Source organism: Perognathus longimembris, chromosome 7 (genome assembly GCF_023159225.1).
Source record: "Perognathus longimembris pacificus isolate PPM17 chromosome 7, ASM2315922v1, whole genome shotgun sequence".
Classification (NCBI taxonomy): Eukaryota; Metazoa; Chordata; class Mammalia; order Rodentia; family Heteromyidae; genus Perognathus; species Perognathus longimembris.
In genome coordinates, this window is record NC_063167.1 from 71,895,132 (window position 1) to 71,905,917 (window position 10,786).

General features: G+C 49.7%; 1 protein-coding gene across 1 annotated transcript in view; it reads right to left on the reverse strand.

Annotated features, from left to right (window-relative positions):
* Tbx15 (T-box transcription factor 15) overlaps positions 1-10,319 on the reverse strand; it is an 87,358-nt gene extending 77,039 nt beyond the window's left edge. Inside the window, exon 1 of the mRNA XM_048351867.1 lies at positions 9,953-10,319. Coding sequence (XP_048207824.1) covers positions 9,953-10,157 — 205 coding nt within the window. The 5' untranslated portion in view covers positions 10,158-10,319. The remainder of the gene's footprint in view (positions 1-9,952) is intronic.
* Between the last annotated feature and the right edge of the window lie 467 nt (positions 10,320-10,786).

Sequence of the window (10,786 nt, forward strand, 5' to 3'; positions counted from 1 at the left end):
GTTTAATATCTGCTACATATCATTAGTTGGACTATGTATATATGTCATGTATATGTATATGTGTGTCCTATACATGTAGATTAGCACAATGGCTGGCACATAATCCATGATTGGCAACTGATTTAACATGCTATAATTATACATATCCTGCTATCATGTGTTATATTCTTCTTATTTATTAGATGGTTTCTCCGTACCGGCCACCTGCATTAAGGTCTAGACAGAAGCAACGAAGACAAGGTCTCAGCCTACGGAAGTTTGCAGAATAGTAAGGAGAGGGCAACCAGTAAACCCACACCATCTGTGATTACAGGAGTCTGCACAGAGCTGTGGATAGCAAAAGCCTGAAATGAGGTGAGAGCCACCTTGAACTACAGAAGCCTGTAAGGAAATAAAGCCTCGCCACACAAGAAACATGAGAACCCCTGGTTGGTATGCGCTGGGCCGGGCCTGACCCTGCCCTCCAGTTCAGCTGCTATGAATAGCGGTTTTGAATGCTAAGCTGTCTCCTGCTCTATCTTGTTGACAAGCGTTTTGCCTGTTACTAAGTCATCCTTTTAGTGATTTCGCATCTCTGCCAGATCAAGATCTCGGCTTAGCGGACTAGCCATGGAAAATAGTTACAGTGGGCTCAAATAGTAATGGAGGGAGGGAACTGATTTATTTATTTAGGCCATTAATTCGATTCACCAGTAATGACTGTTTTCTCCTTCTTCACATTTTTCCCCAGCATGTAGTTTCTCTTGTTATTTCTGGGACTGGCAAAGCATAGTGTATTTCCTCTCCGTTTATGAATCCCATCAAAGCCTTCCAGTATGGTTTTACAGGAAACAACGGGCTACTCCAAATGCAAAAGACTGGAAATCACAGGCCTGAAATTCTCAACATGTGATATTAAGATGAAGCTTTGTCAAGAGCTTGATGAACACTGCTAATTTGAACACTAAAGAAAAATATATATCTAGGTCTTGTAATGCTAATACTATTATTTTCCATAACTGTAAGAAAACTAACATTCCAAGAAGAGAAGAAAAAGGCCAAACGTGTCCAAAGTACAGGAGGAGAAGATGCTAAGATTTTCTGTCTGTTTTTTATGTGCTGGTACTAGGACTTGAACTCAGGGACTGGGTGTTCTCCTTTGGCATTATCACTGAAGGCTAGCACTGGCTGTTTGCTGGTTAATTGGAGGTAAGAGTCTCATGAACTTTCCTACCTGGGCTGGCTTGGGACCTCCATCTTCAGATCTTAGCCTCCTGAGTAACTAGTGTCACAGGCATGAGTCACTGGTGCCTGGCTAAATGTTAAGATTTTTTAAGCAAAAGTTAACAGCATCAGGAAATCTTATAGCTAGAGGAGCCTCATGTTTCATTTGAGCCCAGCTCCCTCGTCTCACCAGTTGAGGCCTCCCCAGTGACTATGAAACAACTTTAAAACTTTTTTCCAGTATTAATATGTCTGCCTGTCCATGTCTCTAGCTCTGACATGAGAATGCTAAAGATGGCATTCGAATCTAGGTCTCCTAATTAATGCAGCCCAGCTGTGTCTTCCTGCAGCAATGCATGGACTCTGCACAGAATAGAAAGATCTGTGGTAAGACTTTGCAGTATAGCAAAGACAAAATAAGCAGCTAAGATTTCTGAAAGGACTGATTATTCAGTTCTCCTCTGCAAGCTTCTTTATGCCTTTCATTTTTTAAGCTAATGCTTTTTTTAAAAAGGTGCATAATTACAGCTCTGCTTGGTCTTAGCTGCCAAACAAAAAAGGCAAATTATTAATTAAGCTCCCATATTGAGAAAACTGACCCCAGCAAAATCCTTGTTGCGTTCAGTCATTGGCACAAACACTTGGCCTTCCCCTCTATGAAATCAGCCATTTCTTTTTCTTTTTCTGTTTTTCTTTACATATTTCTTTTTTTGTTGTTATCGTTAAGCAGTAGTGCAAAGGGGTTTCAATTCAACATGTCACTTTATGAATACAATGCATCCTAATCAATGTTATTCCTTCCATCATTCTCCCCATATCCCCTAGCCCCACCCATGCCTTTAATTTATCTCATTCCATGTTCACATATATGCATTGAATATTATGAATGCATTCACCCACACTACCAGGAAGCTGAATTATTTTTCTATAGCAAGAATGGAAGTTCTGAATCACACAGCTCACCTGACAGCAGGTGAGATCTGGGCCTTTAGCTCTGAGTCAGGAGAATGGGAACTTGGAGGCAAATCCACTCCCACTGCTAATCACCTCTCAGTCTATGAGCAAAACTGAGTGGTTTCTCTTTTAAGAAAATAGTTACTAACCAGACACTGGTGGCTCAAGCTTGTAATCCTAGTGACTCAGGCTGAGGCTGAGATCTGAGGATGGAGGTTCAAAGCAAGTGGGTATGGGTACAGGAAAGTCCATGAGACTCTTATTTCTAACTACCCAGAAAAGAGCTGGACATGGAGCTGTGACTCAAATAGTAGAGCACCAACCTTGAATGGGAAAAAACAAAAAACAACAACAAAGGAACAGCACTCAGGCCTGAGTTCAAGTCCCAGTACAGGCACATGTACAAAGAAGTGAAGGAGCACTGAAGAAGCATTTCTTTGTTTAAATGGGCACACTGTCATCAGAGACTCAGTGATCATTGGTATCTTTGGAGACCCCCTCACACAGGTGAACCAACTGGACCAATTTCTTTCTTTCTTTCTTTCTTTCTTTCTTTCTTTCTCTCTCTCTTTCTTTCTTTCTCTCTCTTTCTTTCCTTCCTTCCTTCCTCCCTCCCTCCGTCTTTCTTTCTTTCTTTCTTTCTTTCTTTCTTTCTCTTTCCTTCCTTCCTTTCTTTTTTGAGCCACATTGACTACAATATTTACGGACCCTAGAATCACCCATTTGGTAATGGTTAAGGACTGAAAGTTCTGCGGGCCGAGGGGTTCTTGATTTCTAATTGCTGATGTTTGAAGTCGGTTTGAGTCCTTGGAAATTTGCTCAGTCTGATGAAAGCAAAACTCAAACTCCCCTCAGGGCGCGAGGTGCAAGATCCTTTTTCATTTGCTGGGTTTTGAGGGGTCTGATTGGGGGTTTTTTTTGGGGGGGGTGTCTTTTACCAAGGCTCCCTCGGCCACCCCAGGACCCTGACATTTCTCCCGGGTTAAATTAGAGCTAAGGGACACACAGATCTGGAGAGCCTGTGGGCCGGAACCCGCGCCCTCGGGGCTACACCGCAGGGCGAGCACAGGAGGTCCAGCCGACCGGGCCGGGCCGGGCCGTGGAGCGCAGGACCTGAGCTCCGCGCTCCAAGACACAGCCAAGACTCCACGCGGGTCCTCCGTGACTTGTGAAGGTCATTTCTGCCTTGTAAAGGTCATCGTGCCGCTCAGTTTTCCCAGCGATGGGTTCACACACACGGGAAGAAATGTAATCCGGGTTTTGTCCCTGGTGAGATGTCACCTGATTTTTTTAAGGGAGGAAAAGAGGACATTTTCAATGCTATGGAGGAAGAAAATCAGTAGCCCCCATTTACCTGGGGCTTTGTTCCTGGCTGGGGGACAGTAGAGGGGAAGAAAACCCCGCAGGGCTGAAAGATCCCTTCCAGGGAACTCAACTGCGATTTGTCCTAAGTTGCTTTGTCCTTTTGTTCCTTTTTTAATCCTAGGAAATGTGCTGTGGCTTTTTGGCAATGGCTCATTTGAGCCTCTGCAAAAATATTATAGAAAATATAAGATAAAGGAGAAACTTTCAGCATGTTTTTCTTACATTCCTAAATTCACTTGAAGACCTATTTATTGTCCAGATCTCACCTCATTAGTCTATTCACTTTCTACATGGAAAACACAAAACTATTCTTTACTATTAGAAGCCACATTGTGGCCATTTAATAAAGATAGCAAAAAAAAACTATTCACAAAATCAAATGCCTAATGTTAAAGAAAATTTTCTCACTACCAGTGTGCTTTTTCATTGTCTCTGTACCATCTCACTTTTAGTATTTTGTCTTTGAGTTAAACAAAAACACATCAGTAGCTAGAAATGTGGATCTGTGATTCTCTAGAATTTTCCAATAATATCCCAAAACAACAAAACCTTTAGCTTTCCAAATTTTATGTTCCTGATTTGTTAAACACACAGAGACACACACACAGCAGTTTCTTGTCACTAAAGCATTATCTACATGCCATGAAGAATTTGTGGCTATAATTTGTGGTGGCATGGTGTTCACATACATTTGTGTTAAGTGTACTTTTAAACACTTATGTGTAAAGAGCAAAGCTAGGTAACAGGGAGAGATTATTTAATGCAGAATATAATATAGTGCTTGCAAAGCCTGTTTTCACTTTTCTCATGCGTTTGTCATCAGCAAAGCATCTTGCCTCCAAATAAAGGCATGACAGCCTCTGCTGAACTGTTGATTAGTCCAAGCTAGTTGCTTAAGTCCTCCCACCTCTCCTGATCACAGCATGTCCTCCTTACCAAGTCTCATTTTCCACCCAACACTTAGTGCACAAGGGCCTCACCTAAATTAACTAATGATTATCCTTCTTCAAAGAAGTGTAAACAGACCCTAATTTATAAATTTGCTAATTGCTGTTCCCAGAGCACACTTCTGAGTATCTCAATCATACACTCATAAAACCCAGGCTTACCAGAACCCAGAATACAAAAAAAAAAAGCAAAAATAAACCATGTGGATGAAAGTAAGAAAGGGAGGGAGGAAAAAAGATCACACATACACAGAGAGAGAGAGAGAGAGAGAGAGAGAGAGAGAGAGAGAGAGAGCACTCTTTTTTCCCTTCTTTTGTAAAAAGAAAAAAGTCAAAGTGGGAAAGATGGCTCCTCTAGTCTCTATGAAACTTCTTATTTGTTTCCAGAGGAATGAGCAACTATACTTGGAGAATAACCATCCCCTGGGTGTGTGCCCTTTGGGAAGGAGGAATGAAAGCGCCCACCACTCGGCTCTTCCTCCAGGCTCAGTGGTTGACTCAGTGTTTTGAATGTGAAACTTCTCTGCGAAGGAACTCTCTCACAGATGGGCCAAGTAATCATTTCCCTCAGAAGCCTAAGTTCAACCCTAGTCCATAAGCAGCTCCGAGAAGGAGCGCTCTCTTCTCACTTCTCACTCACACTGTAAGTTTTGTTAGTAGGGTGTGATGGGCCTGGAATATTCCACTCTTTCAGAATAGCCGTGCCAGCTCTCAGGGGTGCTGTGTGAACCCCATCCTTAGGTCTTCTGACTCTTTTTCCTTGCGGTAGGATCGATGGTCACATGATGGATGGCTTTTTTCCATGGGGTTTGCTTCCATCTGTGCAAAGGATATGAGGAACTCAAATCACCAATGCCCAATTCTTTTGTTTTGATTCAGATTCGACGCTTCACGGCGGCATTTCTCACTGGTCTTCCATAGGCAGTAGGCATTCAAGATACTTTCAACTCAATTTCAGAATTTAAACCGTGCGAGCATTTGAGGTTAATTAATATGAGGATGCCAGGTGCCAGGGAAACCAGTAGACCATATGTCAATGTAATCCAGTCCTTCTCCACTTTAAGAAATTCAGTTCTGGGGTTAAGATCTAAGGAACACAGATCGAATCCAAGCCCAAGCACAAAAGTACCTGAGACTCTTATCTCCAATTAATTAAAAACCTGGAAGTGGAGATGTGGCTCAAGCGGTAGAGTGCCAGCCTTGAGTGCAAAAGCTATAAGGGACAGTGACCAGTCCCTGAGTTCGAACACACACACACACACACACACACACACACACACACGAGTCCAGTTCCTTCTCTCTACATAAACTTGACTCCATGAGCTTTTCTTTCTGGTAAGTTCATCTATAAAAATCAAGAAACTCAAAAGAAGCAGTGGGAAGCTTCCGTACAATATTCAATACGAAACAGCCTTGGGTGAGTTGAATGGGGGACTTGAGATCAACCTAGTGCGGATTTGCCAAGGAAAGCCTGCCTTGATCCTTGCCTTTGTGCTCCCCGGAAGAGGGGGAGGGCTCTGGGATTCCGGGCGGACAGCTCAGGCCCGTGAGGGGCTCCCTGAACTCGGCAGCAAAAGTGGCCCTCATTCATCTTCTGTATCCGTGAGCCCCACCGACCTGGCTTCTAAACTTGCAGATAAGGACGTCCATGGATGGCTCAAACCAGCTTCCTTCTCTACAGCTCTAACTCCAGACGCGTGTGCGGGCCGCCCCATGTTCCTGAGCTGCGGAGGATTACAATGCCTTCCCTTTCCCTGCTAGCTTCCCTGGGGCTCCCACTGCTCCCGGGGCAGGATTTCGGTTCCCGCTGTCGGGAGCCCTGGATTCCGTGCAGTACCCACCACTCAACCGCGCGAGGGGGGACGGGGCGGGGGGAGGATCGCTGCCCCTGGGGGGCGAGAGCCTTACGAAGGCTGTGCACAAGGGTACACGGTGACAAAGGCCGTGACAAGGGCACGAGGGTGACAAGGGGCTGTATGTACACCGCGCGTGCCAACCAGGATTCCTTCCGTGGTGGCCTCTGCGCCGGGAGACCCCGCGGCCTATCCTCCACCCCGCCGTGCGCGTCAGCCCAGCGGCCCGAGTCCGGCTCCAGCACGGCTGCAAACTCCTCCCAAAGGTTCTCTCCCCCGGCTTCCAACCCATCACCCCGGGGTCATTGTGCCCCGATCTCTATTGCGCGTGGGTGAATGAGGAGAAACGGTCAGGATTCAAATCCCAAGAGGTTTTTCCTTGGAGCAAAGAAGTAACAACCCGGCCAATCATCCCGAGAACCCGACCATCTCAAGTCCTAGGTCTGTGTGGGTGCGTGTGTGCACAGGTGTGCCCGCGTGCCCCCGCGTGTCCTGGCCTTTGTGCGCCCACCCTGAGAGCGCGGGGCCGCCCCCCTGGCCCTCGGGGTTCCGAAGCGAGAAATCCTTGGGCAGAGAGTTTGAATTTCGCTCCACCGGGGACCGGGCTTCTCCGCTCGAGACTGTGACCAGGCCAGCCCCGAGCCCGGAGCTGGAGAGGTCAGACTGAGCCCGGGATGCGGTCGGGGCGCCGATGGCGCCGCCGCGCGCCCAAAATGGATTTCCAAGGCCGCAGCCGCAGCAGCTGTTCCGACTGGTCCAGACCCGCAGCGGGTGCGGGAAGTTTCCCTACACGGCTGCCGCTGCGGAGAGGCGAGGGGGCGGCCGGCCCAGGAAAGAGACCCCAATCCCCTAACTAGTGTGGGACAGAGTGCTGCTAGCTTCTCCTAACGCGTGCGGGCGCGGCGAGGGTGGTGGGGGTGGTGGGAAGCCATGTGGGCCTCCTCCAAAACCCTCATGGGCCTCGAGTGTTTCTAGGAGCTAAAGGGCTGGGGGGTGGGTGTTAAATGTATACAGAGTCCTCTGATGAGTGAGTTTCCGGCAGCGCCCAGGCCAGGCTGGCCCCCCGTTGAGGCAGGACTGCTGGCACCCCAGGCTAAGGCACCAGCTTAAAAAGCAGCTCTGTCCAAACACGGAGAGAAGTGCGGATGGTGGAGATGGGAAAGGCCGCGTCCAGACGGATTAAAGTTCCATTGAAAAGTAAAGCATTCTATAATTTGAGTTTTCAGTTATTTTAGGATCCTAGAGTTTGAGGGCTCTGGAAGAGAGGGTGAGCTGCCCCAGAAAGTGGGAAGTAAGTTGTTCTAAAGGCGTGTGTGTGTGTGTGCATGTGTTTAAGTGTGTGCGCATTTGTAAGCATGTGAGCATGTGCATGTGTTCCTTCCTCAGGCTGATGGCAGTTTCGTTTCGGTTTTTGAATTTTTACTCTGCTGTTCCTCTTGTCTAGGCTGAAAGCAGGGGAGCCATGCACCAACCTCTCCACCCACAGAGGGGAGGAAAACAGACTGAGCAATACCCAGAGGCCTAGCCTGCAGAAACTGCGGCCTTGCCTAGGATCGGGTGGGTCGCCTGCATTACTCCACACTCGCGTCTCTACAGGCAATCCTGTCCAGATGCTATACAAAACAACAAACAAACAAAAAATCCAGACCTAGAAAGATCCCAATCCCTGGTTCCGCCTGTGGCTCTGCCCTCTGGGGAACTGTAGGTCTATACCGGATGCCCATTTTCTGAAAGATGGTTTCACATCCCAGATCATAAGAAAGTCTTCATCCTTGCCAGAGCTCCAACTTGGGGTCGCCTGCCGCCCCAAGCCAGCCGGCCGGGTCCTGCAGCCTGCTCCCTGAAAGTCTGGAGTGCTTCGGTGTGGCTGCCCCCTCCTCCGGGACCCCTACATATATACATTTTGTGTTCTAGAATCCAAACGCCCGTCTTTTGCTACTAAAACGATAGAATCATGGCACTGAGCAACTCAACTGTTACTAAAAGTTGGCTGTATATTAAACTTCCTACCTCAACCCCATCCAGAAGGAGCTAGTGAGCAGAGTTTTGGGGCCGATTTCTCATATTCATGCTCTTGCACACTCTCTCTCTCTCTCTCTCTCTCTCTCTCTCTCTCTCTCTCTCTCTCTCTCCAGGGTCCCCTCCCTTTTTTCTTCTTATTTCCTGCAAAGGAAAACTGATTTCGACCTTACTTGTTGGCCCTTTTGAATGCGTGAACCCGGACAGCGTTCCAGCCACACAAACGAAAAGCTCCCGCTGCCCCAAGCCTGTGTCCTACGACGTTGTTACTTCTGCAAAGGTAAGTGGCTTCTCCCCTTTCCACCTTCCACACTGCAAAAGACAGTCCACGAGCTTCCTGAAGGCCCTCAAAAGAGTCTTGACAACAGATACATTCGGTGTGAAAACCGCCACTCATTCCTTTCTCCTATGTGGGGCTGCACCTCTATCCAAATAGAGAAAGACTGGGACGGATGAAATAAATCTCCTTTTAATTTCGTTTTCATCGACTAATAAACATAATTCCCCAGCACTAAACCCAAATTCCGTCACAGGCCTCAGGAACACGGAGAATTCACAAAGCCCCCCCTCTGCAGGTCACTCGCTAATCGGGTTATTATTAGCCTCGGGAGCATGGAAATTGAACTGTCACTGTCTAAGGAGAAAATGTAAGCGACAGCTGTCTCTCCTCGGATTTGGCTGGCTTTCGGGCTGGAATCCCCGAGCTCCCGGGGCTCCAGGCTGCTCCCACCCCGGCGCGGGCCGCTGCCCCCGACGGGGTCTTGCCAGCACTTGGACTGGAGATCTGGCTGGCCGGCCGCAGCACCTCCAGCCTGGTTTTAGAAACTGAGGCTGGAAAAATTCCGGAGCCCTGAAACGGAGCGGCGAGCGCGGTGTTTGTGTGTGCGCGCACCGGGTTCTCCGGACAAGTTTCCGTCCCGTCGAAATCCTGGCACTCCACACCGCGCTTTAAGTTGTTTTTCCCCATCCTAGGGCTCGATTGAAACACACACGATGGCGGTAAGGGGTGACGCGGTTCCAGAAGCCTCGTACTCATACCCTGACTTGCGGAATTGTAACTGCTGTGTACAACCACTTAATACTAATAAAATAAAAACACAGACAAGACATCCGCCCTGCGTTTTACGTGTTCGGCGCGTATTATTTGCTCCGAATATGCACAGACACAGTCTAAAAATGTATCGAAGCCCTCTCCCCTAAATGTACAGAGATGGGGGCCCCCGAAGAATGATCCGGGGCTCAGGATAAGGGATTTAATTAACATCCAGTCCTGTTCTCAACCCGGTAGACATACGAACGCACCCCACCTTCAAAAAGTTATCTGGCAAGCGGTAAGGATTTGGAGTGAGTGCTAAGACACGTGGGGCTCCCCGAGGTCCACTCGCGGACCCCCTGGATCTCTGGTTGCCTTTGACCAGGCTGCCTGCAACCCAAGTGCCCGCACCCCTTCAGCGTGGGCGCCCAGAACGCCGCTCGGCCCCCAGAAAAGAAGGAAAGGCGAGCCAGTAGGCCTCTTGGCTTGGAGACGGGCGATCAAAAGCGAGATTCGGGCTGCGGACCCCGTCTGCGCCCCCGCGCCCCTCGCGGCCCGCCCGACCGCGCCGCACTCACCCGGGTGCGGCTCCAGGCCGTGCGCCGCCGCGTCCTCGGCGTCTCCGAGCGGGCCTGCGGGACTCAGCGCCTCCATGGACAGGTCCAGCCCCTTCTCCTCCCAGTCTCGCAGTTTCCGCTTTTTATTCGAGCCGATCAAGGCTTCAACAGAGAAGGCATGTGCTCGCGAGCTCAGGGCGACTGCAGATCTTCTCCTTTCACTCATTTTAGCCGCCCGCCCCCGGGACCCCCGCTAGCCCCCCGCGACCCAGGGAGCGGCCCGCGCGCCTTGACGCTCCGAGCGCCCGCCGGGCTCGGCCCGGGAGAGGCGGCGGCGCGGGCTGGAGCCGGGGCCGGGGCTGGGGCTCCGCCGCCGGTGCTCTGCGCCCTCCCCCTGCGTCCTCCCCCGCCCGCCCTCTGTCCGGGCCCCTTGCAGGCGCTCCCAGCTGCCCGGGCTGCTAGCTACGAGCGTCCGGAACGACACCCGCTAGCTGCCTGGAGGCCCAGTCCTGCCTCCCCTCCCTACCCACACGGGCCGCAGTCATAGGCTGTGCCGACTCAAGCTCATCTTTTTTTGTTTAATTCATTCTCTCTCTCTCTCTCTCTCTCTCTCTCTCTCTCTCTCTCTCTCTCTCTCTCTCTCTCTCTTTTTCTCTCTCTCTCCTTCCTGTCCTTCCTCTGATCCAAACTTCTGGGAAACTTCTCCCCCCCTCCCCCAAATTCCTCCCTTTCTGAAGAACTGGGGGCCGGCTGCGCACTCCTGCCCCAGGGGTGAGGGAGAGGGAGGGGGAGGGAAAAAGGACAGGGTGGGGGGAGCCAGCCCCTAACCAATGGCAAGAAAGGAACGAGAGAAAG